The 20,080-nt window shown below is 51.5% G+C and overlaps 1 protein-coding gene across 2 annotated transcripts; it reads right to left on the bottom strand.

The window, feature by feature from the left end:
• Nucleotides 1-3,407: 3,407 nt before the first annotated feature.
• On the bottom strand, nt 3,408-10,713 carry LOC100273921 (putative ARF GTPase-activating domain family protein). Of its 2 annotated transcripts, XM_020538847.3 has the most exons (12): nt 10,215-10,713; nt 9,194-9,255; nt 8,952-9,039; nt 8,816-8,874; nt 8,638-8,731; nt 8,246-8,524; nt 5,041-5,469; nt 4,587-4,703; nt 4,422-4,502; nt 4,077-4,149; nt 3,904-3,964; nt 3,408-3,729 (listed from the first exon to the last, which is right to left on the bottom strand). In XM_020538847.3, the coding sequence occupies exons 1-12, from the start codon at nt 10,311-10,313 to the stop codon at nt 3,591-3,593; spliced, it is 1,581 nt and encodes a 526-aa protein (XP_020394436.1). In that variant the 5' UTR covers nt 10,314-10,713; the 3' UTR covers nt 3,408-3,590. The 2 variants fall into 2 exon arrangements, with proteins under 2 accessions (XP_020394436.1, NP_001141785.2); NM_001148313.3 differs by lacking the exon at nt 8,246-8,524 and having other exon boundaries at nt 3,450-3,729; nt 10,215-10,487.
• Between the last annotated feature and the right edge of the window lie 9,367 nt (nt 10,714-20,080).

Here is a 20,080-nt window from a genome sequence, read left to right as displayed (position 1 = left end):
TTAACACTAAAGATCAATTAGTCGATATCTTTACCAAGCCACTTGATGAACAATCTTTTACCAGACTTAGGCATGAGCTCAATATTCTTGATTCTAGGAATTTCTTTTGCTAATTTGCACACATAGCACACAAGTATACCTTTGATCATGTCTCTTTTATATATATGACTAATGTGTTTTCAAGTGTATTTTCAAACCAAGTCATAGGTATATTGAAAGGGAATTGGAGTCTTCGGCGAAGACAAAGGCTTCCACTCCACTCTACTACTCACCCTTCGCCGTCACTCCGTGCATCTCTCCAACTTTGGTATAATCTTCACTCATTTATTTTATGACCAAAGGAGGAGAAAGTACTTCTTTGGGCTCTAATGATTCCGTTCTTGGCGATTCATGCCAAAGGGGGAGAAAATATGAGCCCAAAGCAAAAGGACCGCACCACCTAATTTTTAAAATTTGGAGATTTTCAATTGGTCAATTTCAAATTGGTATCTTATTATGTTCTAAAGGGGGAGGAAGTAGTATTTCAAAAATGATAAATCAAAACCCTCTTGAACACTAAGAGGAGGATCTCATTTAGGGGAGTTTTGTTTAGTCAAAGGAAAAACATTTGAAACAAGGGGAGAAAACTTTTAAACTTGAAAAAGCTTTGCAAAAATCTTATTCATCTACCTTTGACTATGTTGCAAAAGGACTTTGAAAAGGATTTACAAAAATAATTTGCAAAAACAAAACATGTGGTGCAAGCGTGGTCCAAAATGTTAAAAATAAAGAAACAATCCATGCACATCTAGTAAGTAACATTTCTTGGCTCAATTCCAAGCAACCTTTACACTTACATTATGCAAACTAGTTCAATTATGCACTTTTATATTTGCTTTGGCTTGTGTTGGCATCAATCACCAAAAAGGGGGAGATTGAAAGGGAATTAGGCTTACACCTAGTCCCTAATTAATTTTGGTGGTTGAATTGCCCAACACAAATATTTGGACTAACTAGGTTACTCTAGTGCATAAGTTATACAGGTGCTAAAGGTTCACACTTAGCCAATAAAAAGACAAAGTATTGGGTTCAACCAAAGAGCAAAGGGACAACCGAAGGCACCTCTGGTCTGGCGCACCGGACTGTCCGGTGTGCCACCGGACATGTCCGGTGCACCAGAGGACTCTGACTTCAAACTCGTCACCTTCGGGAAATTCCAGAGGCGACTCCGCTATAATTCACCGGACTGTCCGGTGTACACCGGACATGTCCGGTGCTCCAAGGAAGAGCGGCCTCCGGAACTCGCCAGCCTCGGGAATTCACTTCGGCCACTCCGCTATAATTCACCGGACTGTCCGGTGTACACCGGACTGTCCGGTGTAACAGCGGGGCAACGGCTACTACGGCGCCAATGGCTACCTGCAGGCGTAATTAATGCGCGCCAGCGCGCGCAGAGGTCAGACACGCCCATGCTGGCGCACCGGACAATCTACAGTGCATGTCTGGTGCGCCACCGGACATCCAGGCGGGCCCAGAAGACAGAACTCCAACGGTCGAATCCAACGGCTTTTGGTGACGTGGCTGTCGCACCGGACATGTCCGGTGTGCACCGGACTGTCCGGTGCGCCATCGAACAGACAGCCTCGCCAAACGGCTAGTTTGGTGGTTGGGGCTATAAATACCCACAACCACCCCCACATTCAAGTCATCCAAGTTTTCCACTTCTCAACTACTTAGAAGAGCTCTAGCATTCAATTCTAGACACACCAAAGAGATCAAATCCTCTCCAAATTCCACACAACGCCCTAGTGATTAGAGAGAGAGATTTGCTTATGTTCTTTCGAGCTCTTGCGCTTGGATTGCTTTCTTCTTTCTTGATTCTTTCTTGTGATCAAACACTCACTTGAAATTGAGGCAAGAGACACCAATCGTGTGGTGGTCCTTGCGGGAAGTTTGTTTCCCAAGTGATTTGAGAAAAAGAAGCCTAGAAAGATTGATAACATAGAAAATATGATGAACAAATACCTAGAAATGAGGAGCAAGCAAGTAGAAGATGAAGCTGCAAGAGAAAAGGAGACAAGAGAAAAGGAGGCAGCTCAAAGTGAAGATTTCTCCATCAAAAGGTGCATATCAGTTCTGAACACAATGGAAGAAGTGACCAAACTGGAGAAGGCAAAAGCATATTTAGTCTTCACCAAGAGCAAAGAGAATAGAGACTTTCATATGTGCATGTGAAGCGGATCAAGAATCAGCTTTGATTTGGCTTAGAAATGAGATGACTTAGTAGGTATGATATTTGTGTCTTTACCTTCCACTCAACCATATTCACTTGGGCCTTTATCTTCCAATCTAATTGTTCCATTTGTTTGGACAGGTTTGGGTGATCAATCGGTGATGCTTAGCACATCTGGAGGTTTCTTATTTTGAACTGACATGCTTAGTTCTAAAGTGATGTTTCTTCTTAGCACATCTGTTCTATCTCTTATCTGTTGAAGATGTCAGTCTATCAAGATTGTTCTTTGCGTTTGTTGGCAAGACTATAATTTGTTTGTTGCTTTGCTGTTTGAAACTATTTGGTTGGTGATGCTTAGCTGTTGCATCTGTTGAACATGTTGCTTTGCTGGTGCATTTAAAACCATTTGGCTCGTATACTTGAACAAGTATGTTGCTTTGTTTTACTGTTGTTGCAGAGTATGTTGCTTTGTTGGAACAGCAGCCTTTCAACCTTTATCTGTTGCTGCCGAACAGGGCAAAATTGTTGGAGCTGGAAGCGTTCTAGTTGGATTACTTCTTGGGCTGGAAAGAGTGAAAGACCCGGATGCACTAAATCCTGGCCTGAAATATTTACGGCCCTGGAATTGATCCCATGTCGTGGAACGGGCCCTAAGTAATCCTATTGAAACCAAGAAATATATACCTGCTTAAGGGTATATACGGTGCACATGTCTTAAGGATATATAAGGTGCACATGTCCAAGGGTGCATAGTTATAATTTATAGATAGTGTATATACTGTAAAAATTTAATCTAAATTGCTGATATAGTTTTTTTAAGAAATAGATCGCGTTATTTTCAAGAAACCTGCTAGTGGGGGAAAGATAAGAAATATAGGGCTAAAGATAATTAAAAAGAAAAGAAAAGATTGAAGATTAAGATTTGATGTCATTAGATAGACGATGATATTATAGTCTTTTTAAGCGTCGAAGAGGAGAGATCGAAATCATGAAATGTGACTCCACGATGTCAGCTGCGCGATAAGCCGTCCGTGCGCAGCTCCAGGTCCCCAACCACTGCCCCGTCTCCGTCGCTGCACCCTGCACACAAACCTCCCCTCTGGCTCTGGGGGCTTTTGAGCTGCTATTCCACGGGCGGCACAACAGGAACAGCAGAGGTTGCAGTTGCAGCTGGGACTGGGAGGGACGACGGAGATGGAGCAATCGACACCTTCCATAGCGAAAATAAAAATCATATACACAAAACCTGTCAGGCACTTGTTGCCACTCTGCTTGATCAGCTACATTATTCCACTCGCATCTTCTCACGACAAAACCGTATCATCAAATGCTAAAACTATACACAAACGACCGAACTGAGGTGACCGAAGTAACAACACTAAGCAAACGGGTTCCCACCAACTCGGGGTAAAGAACCGTGGTTCATGACCTGCAGATTCTGCGCAGCCAAACGCTGATCCATTGGAGGTAATCCGTATGTGCTGGCAGTTGCGGCGATCCCTCTGGTTCCTTCATATCTACAATATTCAGAAAAAGGGAAGAACATGTAACAATGGAAGGATTAGTGACCGGCTACTGTTCAGGCCTTGTTTGGATACTCTCGTATTCATCTTAATCCTCATGAATGTATTGAGATGGATTGGAGTGTAAATTAACTGTGTATTGACAATGTGATTGAGAAGGGGTGTTACCCGGAGGGGAAAGTATAATTCGGTACTTGAACTGTATGTTGCTGAACCATGTACTGATGAACTGTAGATGCATCGTTTTAACAAAGGAAGTTAATGTGTAAGCCAATAGAGTGGGAGCTACTGCTGTCCTACTTGTCATTGGGAGGAGCAGAACTTGCCAAGAGACCCCATACCTGGAGCACGCGACAGCACTGCGGTACTGCCCAGATTTGGTAATGCTTCTTGCATAGAAGTTAAAGAAGGAAACTACACACAGGCAACAAAAACAATTTTTTTTTCACTCAGCTAGCTCAAAACAGTGAAGCTTAAAATATTTCTTGAAAATTGGAGATTGCATTTCATCATTGCCAGAAACAATAAACTTATAGAAGATGGCACAAAGGGATAGTGCACTTGAATATAAGGGTACGTAACTTGGGTTTGATATTTTATAACTCCAGAGCGTTTCCACCGTCTAATCTAATTGCCATTTTACATATTACTACTTTACTAGTAGAGCAGGCAGAAGTTTTCAGTACCCTGGTGGAGGCATGAGCCGATGCAGGCCCTCCTGCCAAGCTAACAGGATTCACTGGATATGGATGGGCAAGTTGAGTTGTCTGCAAGGGAAATAAGAAAGAACTAAGGAAAGAGAAATAGTAGGTTTAATGTGATACTGATCGAAATGACATCACAGTACGTACATTTACAATCCCAACAGGATAATGCGTGCGATGTTGTCCGTACTGCATGTTTACACTGGGATTTGGTTGCCAGTTCCAGGCTGAAGATACTGGACGATAGCTCATTGCAAAAATATCCTACAAAACTTCCTGGCTTTAGAACAAAAGGCATACAAGAAAAAGAATAATGGGAGCACAGAACACAAATTGTTCAGGCACCCCCCAACTCCATCTGGAAGTGCCTTTCCGCCATTAGATGTGGCCTCAGCAGCAGGTTGCTGGGATGCTGATACTATAGCCGGATTGTGAGTTACTATCATATTTGACCCCTGATTAGCAGGAAGAATACTTCCCCATTGTGTAGTTGGCGTAGGCGATGCAGCTCTCCATAAATAAAAAATGCTCGCAAAGGAACAAGTTTAAAATATTTGTCATCTGAAAAGCTGGTGTCTTCTAATAGAAGGACAACACTAACCTGGCTATGCACTGGAGCACTAGTAGCTCTGTTCAACAGAGTATTGCTGTACTGTGTAGTATTCACAGGAGAGAAATTCTGTTGGTTCAGTTGGTTTCCACGATTTGACGGGGCAAAAGACAAGGACTTGGCATTTGAAAATCTAATTTGTGGTGCTGATGTCAAATCGGCGATCTGTAGCATTGGACCCTCCAAAAAATTAGTACTGGAAGTTGAAGGCATGGTTGTAGTTTTTTTGGATGTAGCATCATCAAAAGTTGCCCAACCAACATCTGTTTGAGGTGAAGAGCCCTTCTGAATATCAGTCTGAGCAACACCTTGAGGAGGTTCCAGATCTGAATCGAAGTCAATCAGATTTTTTGACATATATAATTTAGCATCTTTGAATGTTGCAGGGCTGGGATCGTCGGTCCTCGAAGATGATGGTTTCTGCAAAAATCAAACTTTATCCATTAAGAATAAATTGGCGAGGGCAGAATCAAGGGGCCTGAGAAACCAAGGGATTGACTATTGTTCTACGTTTTTCCAAAAAAAACATAGGTATTATCTCAAATGAGGAATGTATAATAAATGAAGTACAAGTTTCAAGAGAAAACCAATGTGAAGTGACCATCCATACCCCTACCAAAAGCAATAATTCAGCCACTTCATTTCTATTGGATAATTTAATTAGGGGTAGGGAGGAAACTACTGCGATAACTACGGAGTACATCCTTAATACCCTCAATAAACAACAGAGCAAGTATTGTGTAAAGTTTTCTACCAAGACCAAGGACAAATATTGTAGAATGGAGGGAGTAATAAAGAAGATATATAAGCTGGAAACCTCTTAGGTGTCACCTAAGACTATTTCATCAAATCAGATCCATAAAGCAAGGTAAGAAGATGCAACCATGCAACAACGGAGCAAATGCATGCTAAATAAACTAGTAGAACGTGTATAAGCCATGAAACACCTCTATTGTTTTCTATTGCTAGCTTGTGGTCAAACATTTAGTCTGGGTTACTGGATTTTTTTTATCTATTTTTGACATACTATAGTAAACATAAATGAATAGTTGGATCCACTAGAATGGGAAGAGTAACACTATGGACTAGGTAATGCAGAATAAAAAATAACCAAAGCTTATAAGAACTGCATCACCTGTGCTTCAGTAGAGGTATTAGATGATGTTGCTTTCTGTGACCTAGGAGGATCAGGAAGTTTGATGGGCAGTGTAGGAAGATAAAGTGTTGATTGTATTGCATAGAGGTGGACTACAATATATAGAGACACAGGAAACCCTAACCCTAATGGGCCGGCAGCCCAACAGTGGTGCCGGCCCACACACTCACACACACACTGTCTAACATCCCCCCGCAGTCGCAACGGGGGCACCACACACGATGAGACTGGAGTAGAGGCCGAAGGTAGGAGCCGACGGGTTGAAATCCCCCCGCAGTCGCAGCGTCGTGATGGTGCGAATGTTACGGCTGGAGTAGAGACCGGTGTGTGCTCCAAGAAGACGATAGCCCCTAGATGCCGAGGTAGCCGAAGTCGATGTGGTCGCGGTCGGGAGACGGGCAGCAAAAGCCTGATCTTCGGGAGGGGTCGACGTTCGAGCGTCAACGATCGGCAGGGCGACACAACAAAAGGGCACTAGCAGGCCGACCTTCCTGCTCCGTTGATCGTCCAGGCATCAAGGAGCCCCGCCAGGGAGGCCGACGGCAGCGCACGCGACTGCGCCGGTCAGGGTGTCCGCGCCCGCTGCAGAGTAGAAGGGGTATTGGTGGATCCGGCCGGGAAGGCCACGGCAGCGACGAATCCAGCCATGAAGACGGCGATCCGGCCAAAGGGATGGCGGATCTAGCCGAGAAGGCCGCAGCAACGTGGATCCGGCCGGGAAGGCCGCGGCAGCGACGGAACCAACGATGGCGGCGATGAAGGGGGAGGGCGACGGGGCGGGTCCAGCCGAGCAGGGGCCTGCGTCGGACCTGGCAAGGGGTGTTGGCAGCACTGGCAACGGGAGAAGTTCGAAGGGTGGTGCTACTTGGTGCTGCTGGTCGAGGTGATGGACACTAGGGAGAGAACGCCGGCGCGCGCGCCGGCAGGCTCGCGAATCTGGCGACGCAGACACAGGGGCGCGCGGATCCGGTGGCGGCGGCTTGGGAGGCCGGGGAAGGGGAGGGCCGCGCCCACGGCCAGTGAGGCGGCGTGCGTGCAGCCAGGGAAGGGGAGGGGCTGGCCGAAAGGGGAGGGCCTGGCCGGCATGAGGGGAGGGGCGGCCACGACGCCGGGCTGCAGGAAAGGGGCGGCGTCCTGGCGCGGCCGAGTCCTGGGCGCGTCGGGCGCGGTCCCTGGCGGCTGCGCGCGGGAGCAAGGGAAGGCAGGGAGAGAGAGAAGAGGAGTGGGAGAGGAGAGCGCCGCCGATTTGCGGCGGCAGCGTGCAGGTCGACGTAGCGGCGGCGGGTCCGCCCTTGGCTGGTGAGGGAGCGCAGGGAGTCCATCCACGGTCGCGTCGGCGTCGCCGTTGGGGAGGGCCGTAGCACGAGGCCGCCATGGCCATGCCGGGGCAGGACTGGCGAGGAGAGAAGCTCGAGGCCGCCCTGCGCCCGCGTCGGGCAGCCGTGCCGCTGAGGATCCGCCGAGCGGGGGAGCACGCCCGCGCCGTGCGACGTGGCTGGGTCGCCACGCCCGCACCGTGCGCCATGGCCCCGTGCCGTGCGCCGCCGGGGTCGGGCGGGTGGGGAAGACGGTGCAGGGTCGCCCCGCGCAGGGGAACGTGCGCCCGCGCCGGGGCCGCTCGCCGTGGCCGCCGCCTGGAGATTGAAGGCGGACGGGGTGGGGGTGGGGGTGCGGCTGGCTGGATGGAGGTGGAAGAAGGCTGGGAGGAAGGAGGCCGCCCCTGGGAGGGAAGGTTGGGCCTCCCGGGGGCAGCGATGGGAGGCGGCGGCTGGGTGGTGGAGAGCCGCCGGCGGCTGCAGTGGAAGTGAGGAAAGAAACCCTAATCTGATACCATGTAGGAAGATAAAGTGTTGATTGTATTGCATAGAGGTGGACTACAATATATAGAGACACAGGAAACCCTAACCCTAATGGGCCGGCAGCCCAACAGTGGTGCCGGCCCACACACTCACACACACACTGTCTAACAGGCAGAAACACCTTGTTACTATTTATTTCTTTGGAAGCTTGTGCTGCAGAAGAAGCTGATGAAATCACAACCTTCTGATTATTTTCTGACTTTCCATCAGTTTTCAAGAGATCGTCTGGACGCAGATGGCTTCTAAGGTCGACCTTTTCTCTCGCCATTGTAGAATTATTATTTTGGTCTACTGTACTACTCACTGGATGTCCATTAGAATTGTTTTGATTTTCTGAGAGACTTTCTTTGGTGCGCTTTAGATCGTGATTATCTTCATAAGTTCCAACATATGCACTTCTTAAAACTCCTGGAGATGAATCTGCATTGCTATTTCCATAAGAGTCCTGATTACCCTGGATCTTTCAGATGTTTAACGGGTTAAAAAAAGTTCTGGGCAGTGAAGAGATTGTGGATGCTAGTTTACTGCATAGATGTCTATCGGTGATCAGTGATCATGAGTTCAGATAGCTACCTTTGCTTGCGCTAAATGTTCGCCAATTCTTTGGTCTGAATATCTCCGTTCAACATATACATTCTTGATGAAATTTCTGAGTCTATGTACATCACTATAAGTGAAAACAAAGCAATCAAACATCAAGTGTGCAACTACAATATGCTTGAAAAATAAATAACAGGACTAGATGACTAACCTACTGTCAATAACAGGGCCTTGCAAGTCCCAATGCTTGAAATAGATTTCCTTAGCACGCTGGAAGAAAGAGAATATTAGGTAACTGTAAAGATCACACAGACTTTCCTAAATTATTAATAAAATATTAGGCGAACCTCATTGCCCCCTTCCTGAAGTGCCGAAACTTCTTGGGAAGTGAATTTAGCCATCGATACTGATTTTACACGATGACTGAACTCTCGGCTGTAAAATGTCACGATTCAGAAATGGGCAAGCACAGGCACTGGTTCAGAAGTTTATATAACTTGTAGGGAGGAGTTCACAACTGTAATAGCCAAACAAGAAATATTGCTGCACTTTTAATAAAGAGAAAAACAACAATATGATCACCACTTACTGTATCCCGCTGCAATTAGTACAGATGAAAGTAGAGAAGCTTGTGCATACATATTGTGGCCCCTGTTAATGAAGAGTACTTTTTGGTTACTTAACAAAGAAATATACATCATGTGTTTCATATCACGGATAAATGTGTATTTAATGATTATCTGGTCATCTGATAGATTTGGTAAACAGGTTAGGGTCAGAACAGGGCCTAGGGCCAAGCTGGGCGACCTAAATTAAAAATATTTACAAATATCAACTGCCACATTGATTTGTGCAAGGAACCCCACCCGAATTTTGTCGTTCATGTTTCTGTCTGAATTGGACCCCTGTCTACAATTCCCACCAATTCTTCTTATAGCCCGTTTGGATGTTGATATTGGAGCACATAATTGGAAATTAAAATTAGCTTTCCTAAATTATGTTGTTTGGTTGCACACCGTATTGAGATTTAGAATCAGAAACCCAATTCTGGAGTATAACTAGAAACTCACTCTTCCAATACCTCCTCACCCTTTGTATTGTGTAGAATTAGACCGTACAATTTCAAACTACAATTCAGCAACATCCAAACAATAGAATTGGAATTGCATCCCATTTCAATACTATAGCTGGTTTATTTAACTCAATTCAATTTCATGCTCTCTAATATCGAGATCCAAACGGAGCAAGGTTCTTGGTTTCATATTTTTATGTATTTATTCTATTTTGCCAAAACGAATTCATGTTTATGAAAAGTATCGCATATCGTGTATGTAATCAGTTTCGGCACATGATCCCGATTTCTTTGCTGAATCTACAAATCGGTGCCAAGTAGGGAGAACGAACAAGATACGAAGACATGAGACAATCACCGTCGAACTACGGGCCAGAGAAATCACCAATAGGTCCCAAATCCCAACGAACCGTCCTATGAGCAACCGACAAAAATAAAAGCAACAGTACGTCTCCAAACACCAGCGAAGCTCCGTCTCCGTCTCCGACGCGGGGTTCGTTCACAGAAAGCTCAAACATTTCCGAGAAGCAGAGCTGACCAGGCTGTTGCAGTTGATGCACCGGCGGTTGCCAGGGAGCTTGAGCAGACCCCGGATGATCTTCTCGTTCCTCTCGTCCTCCTTCACCCTGCTCCCCATCGGACGGCCGACCCGACCCCTGTCGAAATCCGGCGGCTCAGGGAGCAAAACCCAGCTGCAGCAGCCGAGGCGAGCCTGTGGAGATGGCCGGCGAGTGGATTGGAGCAGGACGAGAGGGAAATGATCTGGAGATTGAACGGCTTGGGAGCTCTGCTCATTTGCTGTTCATGGCAGAGACCGGAGGAGCTCGACTGCTCGAGGGAGAGACCGGGGTTTTGAAGAGTTGGTCGCTTAGCTGGCGGCTGACGTGCCCGCCTAGCCGCCGGTCCAGCACGCCACGGCCACGGACTGGATCACTGGAGTCTGGAGGGATGCCCTCGTGTGGTTGATTGGTTGAATGACTGGGGTGGAATTCCAGGGCTGGAAAGGATTCAGTCAAATTTGGCAATTCGCGTCACATCCCAAAGGGGCACCATTTCGGTGTATCATCATATCGCGTATCTAGATGGGAACGGTGCTGCTGCACACTCGTTCTAAGCTCACGAGTTTAGAAGAGAAGCATTGGAATTCATGACGTGCTCTTCAAGTAATCAAGTGTGTATGTGTATGTGTATGTGTGTGTAGGGCTGGACAAAATGCTCGTGGCTCGCTGGCTCGCTCGTTTCGTGGTCAGCTCGGCTCGGCTCGGATCGGCTCGTTTGAATTTTGTCACGAGCTGAGCTGACATTCTAGCTCGGTTCGTTAACGAGCCAGCTCGGTTCGTTAACGAGCCAGCTCGCGAGCTAAACGAGCTACCATATTCTAGTAAAACGAAATTATATACATATCATTTATAGAATAATTGATGAACATGTTATATATATGTGAGATGTCTATGGCCTATGAATTAAACTAATGATTAATGAATTATGCCTATGTGTTAATTTGGTCTATGCAAATATAATTATGGGTTAAACTGATGAACATGCATGTGAATTGTGAATTAATGAGTGATGAATTGTGCTAATTTGGTGTTATATTGACATGGTCTGTGAAACTATGAGTATAATTACTATTTTCTATTGTTAAATTAGTTTGAAATTAACTAAAAAATAATTATTATATACATTTTATTTTTTTCTGCTCTGGCTCGCGAGCTAAACGAGCCAGCTCGAGCTCGTAAACGAGCCGAGCCGAGCTGACTCTGTGGCTCGTTAGCTTAACGAGCCGAGCCGAGCTGGCTCGTTAGCTTAACGAGCCAGCTCGAACTCGGACGAGCCGAGCCGAGCTGGCTCGTTATCCACCCCTATGTGTGTGTGAGGGGTGATGAATGTCATATTGTCATGTGTTGGCAGGCACGATTTGATTACACCCGGTCCTTGGTCAATATAACGGAAACGAGTAGGTTTTTCCCCGATGATTACATGAGAAGATGGGAGACGTACGTTTCGTTTCTCGTACCGAGTACGTTGTAAATTCTAGAAACAAAACCTGACTTTTGAAGAAGGCATTGAATCTTCCGTTTTTTAAACGATCTGGAAGACGACATGGTATCCACATTTGACATAGATACCAAGTCACCAAATATTTGTGTTATTAGTTTCTTGAAGTACCGACTACTATGTTAGGTATTTTGATCGAAAATGCTACCTCGTTTTAAACCATAACATATTTCGGTTTTCGTTATGCACCTAATATATATTATATCTAAATACATTGAAAAACTACACGCCCAGAAATAATAAGATACGTTATGATTTATAGTGGAGGGAGAACTTATTAAACCAAGTTTAGTACTACGTTCCTTTTAAATTATACTACCTTCGTTCCGAGATATATATCGCTGAACAGTTCAATTTTGTACTAAACAACGTCATATAAAAAAATCGGAGGGAGTATATATTATTTTGACTCCTCTAAATAGATATACGGTCCCTTTGCTACATTGTATGGTCATGCTTAACAGAGCATGTATATGACAGTGTAAAACATTGTTTTGCACTGAGATTGAAATAAGAAAACATTGTTTTGCGCTAAGTTTGAAATAATAAGTGATATATAAGACACGTTAGGCTGGAGATAACCTAAGACATTGTTGCCGCTGCAGCTATTGCAAACTTAAAATATCGTAGTATGGTTTTATGAAACTAACACACAAACGTGATTTCTATATATTCAGCAATATTTAGGAGTGTAGCAAAAAGTATGTTTACAAGGAAAAAACAAAACAACATATATTTTTTGGTGGAACCGTGGAAGTAGTCGTGAATCTAGAGTTAAAGACATAGCGAGAACACTTAGATATGCTGTTTTGTTTATATTCTTGACTAATTATAAAATATAATAATTAAATTATTGCTTATATCCTTTATTTCAATCTCATAACTAGAGTTGACCAACATAGTACGAAGACAGATGCTTATTTACATGTGTACACTTAAGCATGTAGACGCACAAATACACACTCCTATAAGTACATTCGAATAGATGTAAACAAATGAGCACGGAGCAAGTGCAAGGACGTGCACTTAACCTTAAGCTCTCTCAGCTTGCAATATAAAAATGTTTATGATAGGCATATTTAGACTTTTCAAATTCGGAATGCCAAACTTTGTGTCAAAGGTTGAACAGGACTTGTGGTCTACCTTTTAAATCTATCTATTATTTTATTTTAAACACAAAAAAGTGCTATCGAATGCTACCAGGTCGCTTTAAAGAAGCGTAATAAAGAAAATTGACGAGGGGCCTGAATATTGTCGACTCACGCTCCTAAGAACTACTGCCAAAGTCTACATTGGCTCTGGCTGATGTTCAGTGGCTGAACGACAGCCCCTGACGCTATTGTTTTCTTCGGCGACATGACGAAGGTGGTTACTTGAGCTGTTGTTGAAAGTGGTCGTTTGAGTTCACCGGAGGTGGACGTCAATGTTAGTCACTTATTCTCAAATGTTGTGAATCAAAAACAAGACAACACAATTGTTAAGGATTAAAGATTGTCGACGTTTCGAGACAGGGGGGTCCCAAAGCCAACGAGTGAGTGTGCTGCGTGCCCCAGCCCAGATGGGTCGAGCGCATGGGCGAGCGCGAAGGGGGGAGAGGCGAGGTGGCCGGAGTCGAGCGTGAGAGAGGTGGAAGTCCCGCGGCCTTCGTGTTCGTCCCGCGCCCAGGTCGGGTGCGCTTGTAGTAGGGGGGTTACAAGCGTCCACGCGGGTGAGGGAAGCGAGCGGCCCCAAGAGAGCGTCTGTCCCGTCCTCGGTCCCGCGCGGCCAACCTTCTCTAAGAAGGCCCTGGTCCTCCCTTTTATAGTCGTAAGGAGAGGATCCAGGTGTACAATGGGGGTGTAGCAGAGTGCTACGTGTCTAGCGGAGAGAGAGCTAGCGCCCTAGGTACATGCCAACGTGGCAGCCGGAGAGGTCTTGGCACCTTGCTGGCGTGATGTCGTGGCTGTCGGAGGTGCGACGGAGCCTGGCGGAGGGACAGCTGTTGGAGCGGTCGAGTCCTTGCTGACGTCGCCCTGCTTCCGTAAGAGAGCTGGGGGCCGCCGTTGTCACAGAGCTTGTGGAGCGCCATCATTGCCCATCCGGCGGAGCTGGCCGGATGGGACGCCGGTCTTGTTCTCCGTGACCCGAGTCGATTCGGGGTAAGACGACGATGACGCTTCCTGTTGACGTGGCCGGTCTGTGCCCTAGGCGGGGTGACGTGGGGGCTCCTCCGAAGCCGGGGTTGAGTCTGTCTTCTGTTGCCGAGGCCGAGTCCGAGCCCTGGGGTCGGGCGAGGCGGAGGTCGTTTGGCCGAGGCCAGGGCGGAGTCCGAGCCCTGGGGTCGGGCGAGGCGGAGTTTCGTCGTCTTCCGGGTCTTAGCCCGAGTCCGAGCCCTGGGGTCGGGCGGAGCGGAGTTCGCCGTCTTCCGGGTCTTAGCCCGAGTCCGAGCCCTGGGGTCGGGCGGAGCGGAGTTCGCCGTCTTCCGGGTCTTAGCCCGAGTCCGAGCCCTGGGGTCGGGCGGAGCGGAGTTCTCCGTCTTCCGGGTCTTAGCCCGAGTCCGAGCCCTGGGGTCGGGCGGAGCGGAGTTCACCGTCTTCCGGGTCTTAGCCCGAGTCCGAGCCCTGGGGTCGGGCGGAGCGGAGTTTGCCGTCTTCCGGGTCTTAGCCCGAGTCCGAGCCCTGGGGTCGGGCGGAGCGGAGTTCGCCGTGGCGCCTTTGGCAAGGCCTGACTGTCTGTCTGACTCACTCTTTGTGTTAAATGCTCCTGCAACTCGGTCAGTCGGTGTGGCGATTTAGTCAGGGTTGCTTCTGAGCGAAGCCAAGGCCTCGGGCGAGCCGGTGATGTGTCCGCCGTAAAAAGGGGGGCCTCGGGCGAGACGGAAGTCTCTCGAGGTCGGCTGCCCTTGGCCGAGGCTAGGCTCGGGTGAAGCGTGATCGAGTCACTCGTGTGGACTGATCCCTGACTTAATCGTACCCATCAGGCCTTTGCAGCTTTATGCTGATGGGGGTTACCAGCTGAGAATTAGGCGTCTTAAGGGTACCCCTAATTATGGTCCCCGACAGTAGCCCCCGAGCCTCGAAGGGAGTGTTAGCACTCGCTTGGAGGCTTTCGTCGCACTTTTTTGCAAGGGGACCAGCCTTTCTCGGTTGCGTTTTGTTCCGGTGGGTGCGCGCGAGCGCACCCGCCGGGTGTAGCCCCCGAGGCCTCGGAGGAGTGGTTACACTCCTTCAAGGTCTTAATACCTTGCGTAATGCTTCGGCTGGTCTGGTGTTCCCTCATGCGAACTGGCCGTAGCCCGGGTGCACGGTCGGGGCCCAAGCTCTCGGGCTGGTATGTTGACGCTGTCAACGGTTTGGCCGGAGCCCGTTTTTGCGAGAGCAGCCCCCGAGCCTCTGCACAGGGTGAGAGGACGATCAGGGACAGACTCGACTTTTTACATACACCCCTACGTCGCCTTTCCGCAAGGAGGAGGGGGGGAGTGCGCCATGTTACCCTCGATGGGCACCGAACATGGTGTCTCCGGTGAGCTGCAAGCGGGTAATCCGAGTGGGCGTCCGTGCCCCGTTCGTTGGGGGTCGGCTAGGGGCCCAGAGGCACGCCCAAAAGTACCTGCGGGTGATTTGCCGGACCCGGTCCCCTGGCGACGGGGTCCGAGGGCTCGATGCCTCCCTCCGATGGGATTCCGTTACAAGATCGTTCCCGCTGGTCTCGGAAATGTCCTAGGGTACCTCGGGAGCGCAGCCCGAGCCTCGGTTATGTATCGAACGTACCCCTGGTCATCCCTCGCTCGGTGTCTGAGGCGACTGTGAACCCTTCGGGGGCCAGCCTTCGAACCCCTGATCAGTAATGGGCGCGGAGCCCGAGTAGCCTGAGGCGGCCATGGAGCCCTTCGGGGGGCTGGCCTTCGAACCCCTGACCAGTAGTGGGTGTCGGGCCCACGCGATCTGAGGCGACTGTCGAACCCTTCGGAGGGCCAGTCTTCGAACCCCTGATCAGTAGGGGGGGCTCGGAGCCCGGTTCCTTCGCGGAAAAGGATCCTTTTCGGGGTATCCCCCTTTCCCGGTCCCTGTTGCAAGAGATAGAGAAAGAGGAAAAAGGAAAAGGAAACGAAATCGAACGACGTGGTGTACCTCTTTTTGACGCGGTTATTACGGCGAAGGTGAAGCGTCGCGCGCTTCTCCCGCCAGAGGCGCCGCGTGTCCCGCCGCGGAGTTAATGCGACGGGGCGAGTGGTTGGCGGGGTGGCTGTTACGCGTGCGCGAGCCGTTTGAGGAACGGCTGTACCGCTTCGCGCTTTTCGAATCCCGCGTCCGGTCCAGGCGGTGTGCTGGAAACGGCTTCGCCCTGGCCTTCATATACTTGAGAGGGGGTCCGGTGACGGTTCTTCGCTCTGCTCCCTTCTTTTCCCTTTAGGTTTTCGCAACCCGGGAAACTTTAGTCGGAGAAGAGAGAAACCGCCCTCCCTGTCCCCCGCGCCGCCATCTTCTCCATTTTGGTGATGGCGGATCGAGTGACCATAATCCCCCCGCGCGATCCGTGGCCCTTCTCCACGGTGACGGCGAGTGATCTGGAGGAGCTGGTCGGCGAAGGTTTGCTCCGCCCCCTCACCGACAAGCAGCGGCCAGAGTGGATTCCTCCCGTGGGCGGAGCCGCTCCGTCCCCACCGCCGGGGTATGTCGTGAGCTCCGTCTCCTTCCACGAGCGGGGATTTGGTGTGCCGACGGGCCGCTTTATGCGGGCCATCCTATTCCACTACGGGGTGGAGTTGCACAACCTCTCCCCCAACTCCATCTCGTAGGCCGCTATCTTCGTAGCGGTATGCGAAGGATACTTGGGGATCGCTCCTCATTGGGATTTGTGGACTCATCTCTTCCTCGCCGAGCCTTTCGCCTTGTCGACGGGGGAGAGGAGGATCCGTGCCGCGGTGCGGGCCGGTGGCTGCATTCTCTTGTTGAGGCAGTCGCGGGCGCTGCAGTACATTCCGGCCACTCTTGCGTCTTTGAACAAGGGGTGGCAGCGCCGGTGGTTCTACCTCCGGAATGACGGTGAGTTGCTCCCACCATTTTCCCAGCGAGTGGTCACGGCTGCCACCGACGCCTGGCGCCACGGGACCCCGCACGAGAGGCAGAAAAATCTCAAACCCCTTCTCCAAGCCCTGAAGGAGTTGCGGGAGGGGGGACTTACCGCTGCGGGAGTGATCGCCGCTATCCACCGTCGGAGGGTGCTTCCATTGGCGGAGCGGCGGCTGCCGCTCTGGGAGATGACCCCGGAGGCTGACTGGGAGGGCTCACGAATGTCCCCTGATCCTCTCCCCTTCAACGCCCTCCAATGGCGGGTGTCGGCTGCGATGGGGAAGCCGGACCCCCACGCATACTCCCAGCTTCGGATGCGCCCCGACCAGGGGTGTGTGACTTTGGTGAGTGTTCGCTCCTTCCTTCTTCGTATATCGGGTCGCCCCGGGTCCTTATGACCGGGTTCCTTTCTCCCCTCCTTTTAGGATGTGGGGTGGCACAAACCCTCCCAGCCACGGGTCCCGGAGGACACGGTGGACCGTGCAGCGCGGCGGGTCGCCGCGGAGGAGAAGAAGAAAAAGAAGGACGCGGAGAAGGCCCGGGTCCGCGAGCGGAGGCGGGCTCGGGACGCCTTGGAGAAGCGCCGTCGCCAGCAGGAGAGGGACGGACTCCCGAGGGAACCGTCGCCGGAGACGCCCGACGACGATGATGACAATGATGATGATGAAGAGGACGACATGGCCGTCTGTCTCGGCCTCAACCCCAGCTTGGGGTGTGGCCAGGAGCCGTCGAGCCAGCCCCCGAGCGGGCCGACTCCGTCAGCCCCCGAAGTCGGCGCGTCGGGCTCCCGACCCGAGGCACGGGGGCGAACCGAGAGGTCACCTGACCCCTCAACCGGAGGAGCTGAGGCAGTTCCGGTGGTCCAGGCCAAGGCGTCTGTTCCCCAGGGGCCGCCGCTCGTGGCGGCGGCGCATGGGGGTGACCCTCAAGTCGTCGCGGCCGTGCCCGGGGAATCCGCTTCCCGGGCGCCCCAAGCAAGGGTGGTGCCGAAGGTGCCGGCGGAGCGGACCTCGGCGGCTGTTTCGGGAGCCAGGATCCAAGAAGGCTCCCCCCAGGCGCGGTGGATCATGGCCCGAAGTGGGTGAGTATCTCGGAATGTCTTCGTCTTGGCTTCCCATTCATATGTCTCGGTCGTGATCTTTTCTTTCCTCCTCTCCTCTTTTTTTTCTTTTTTTGTATCCAACAAGCGAAGTCATGGCCAGACCGACCTGGCACCCCGGAAGGCCCTCAAGACGGCGCCGAACTGTGTGGCCAGCGCCATTCCACCGACCCTTTCGCGGGGTACTTCACCACTGGGGGCTCGGGCGTCGCCAATCTCTGAGGAGCGGGCTCCCGAGGCCGGCTCTTCAGCCGAGGCGGCTATCGTGGTTGAGGAGGCGGCTGACGCCCACGCGACCCTGAGTTCGCCTGTCGTGCCGGTCATGCCGGCGCCTGCCACCGCCGAGGTTGCCGTCGTCCCAGTCGAAGGGCGTCCAGTTGCCGCCTGCGTCGGGATGGCTGATGCGTCGGCGCCCAAGACTTCAGAAGAGGTGGGCGTGGACGCGCAATCCGTCCAGCCGGGCGGCAGCCTCATCGCTGTGCGGCGGAGCCCTGAGGCCCGGCGCCCGTTGCTCCGATTCCAGACCCGCGGGGCCTCGGACCCCGTCTTCGTTCTCGATGATGAGCAGGAGGACCAGTCCTGGGGTGAGCTCCGCGAGTGCGCAGAGGCTACGGTGGGGTCGCTCCGGTCGTCGCTGGAGGTTTTCTGCAGAGACGTCCCCAAAATCCTCCAGGTAGCGGTTTCGGGCATACCTTTTTTCCTTCTGTGGGCGAGACACCCGTCGTGACGCCCTGTTTCCTTTCCCCAGGATATGTCGGACCGGAGCGCCGCCAAGTCGTCGTTCATCCGCCGCGAGGTTGATGTCTGGGGCTCGCTGCGATCCCTGAGGTCCTTGCTCGCCGGGGCTACCGCGCGCCTTTCCCAGCAGGATGCCAAGGTGGCGGACCTCCAGCTGCTCTGCGCCGACCTGAGAGCCGAGGCGGCTGCAGCGCGTGCGGAGGCGCAACGGCAGCGATCGGAGCTCGCCCAGGTCGTCGAGGAACGGGACCGATCTCAGGGCCGGGTTGCCGAGGCCGAAAGCCGTGCTGAGACCCTTGCGGCTGACTTAGCCGCGGCCCAGGTCGCGGCCTCGGAGCATCGTGCCCGAGCCGGAGGTACGTCTTGGTCCTCCCTGATTCTCTTTCTTGTCCGTTTCCTTTGCTTGTGCTTGAGGTATTTCTCCTGGTTGCTTGCAGAGCTTGAGTCCGCCCTTGACGAGTCCGCCAAGGCGCTTGCTGAGGCGCTTGCCGGAGCTGCCGAGCAGAGGGGTGCGGACCTTGCGGCTATGTCCGAGGCCGTCTCGGACTTTTATCGTGTCCTCGGCTCCGGCGACGTCCCTTCAGGAAGCTCCCCTCAGAGCCGCCTTCGAGCCTTGGGTGATCACACGCGCGGCAGAGTCCGCGAAGCGTTACACCACGGCGTCAGGCGGGCCTTCGCCGTGCTTGCTTCCCACTACGTTGTGGACCTGGAGCGGGTTAGTGAGGGGTACTGTCTTCCTGACGAAGACGATGCTGCCCTAGCGGAGGTCCAACGGCTCGACGCGGTCGCCGCGGGTCCGAGCGCGGTGCTGGCGACCACCTTTGAGGCGGAGATCCTTCCCCCTGCGACGTTACCGAAGGCCGAGATGGACCCCGCCGACGGTGGGGATGGAGCTGAGGGCGCGGCTCCTTCCCAAGGCGGCGCCTAATTCTTGTTTGAATAGTTTCTTGTTGGATGTGCGTCTCACCGCGGCCGTTGAGGCCTGAACACTTTGTCTTTCTTGCATGGAGTCGTACTCTCCTTTCTTTCCATCTGCATGTTCGTCCTGGCTTGTCAATAATAGGGTGGCTTCTCGAGTCGGGCCATTCTTCGTGGCAGGTGATGAGTGAGGTATCCCTAACCCGGAGGCACAGGAGCTCCTCGGCTCAGTCGGCCTTGCCATTTACATGTACCCGCGTTCGCTCCTCGAGACCCTGTTTCTGACATAGTCGGGAGAACGTAGCCGGGAGGGCGCAAGAGGCCCCTTTTTTGATTGAAAATTTTTGACACGGAGGAGTATGCCCGATCTTGACGCAGAGGGTTTCCCCCTTTTTAGCCCCCGAGGGAGGGTCGGGCTCTGCCAAGGCGAGGCCGACCCTTCCTTGATGACCGAGGCGCAGAGGCTGTCTGACGGATCGGGCTCCGGCCCGGATGTCCAGCGAGTGCTCGGCGACATCCCTCGGTATGCCGGGCATGTCC

The sequence above is a fragment of the Zea mays genome, chromosome 6, assembly GCF_902167145.1.
Source record: "Zea mays cultivar B73 chromosome 6, Zm-B73-REFERENCE-NAM-5.0, whole genome shotgun sequence".
NCBI classification, from domain to species: Eukaryota; Viridiplantae; Streptophyta; class Magnoliopsida; order Poales; family Poaceae; genus Zea; species Zea mays.
This window is presented reverse-complemented; position numbering and strand designations above follow the sequence as displayed.

Bases quoted from the DNA above. Each gene is read 5' to 3' on its own strand.
- LOC100273921 (XM_020538847.3), bottom strand. From the start codon at position 10,313: ATGGGGAGCAGGGTGAAGGAGGACGAGAGGAACGAGAAGATCATCCGG. The intron at 4,704-5,040 runs GTTAGTGTTGTC...GAAGTTTTGTAG, and splicing joins GTGCTCCAGTGCATAGCCAG to GATATTTTTGCAATGAGCTA. The intron at 4,503-4,586 runs GTACGTACTGTG...TTTCCCTTGCAG, and splicing joins ATCCTGTTGGGATTGTAAAT to ACAACTCAACTTGCCCATCC.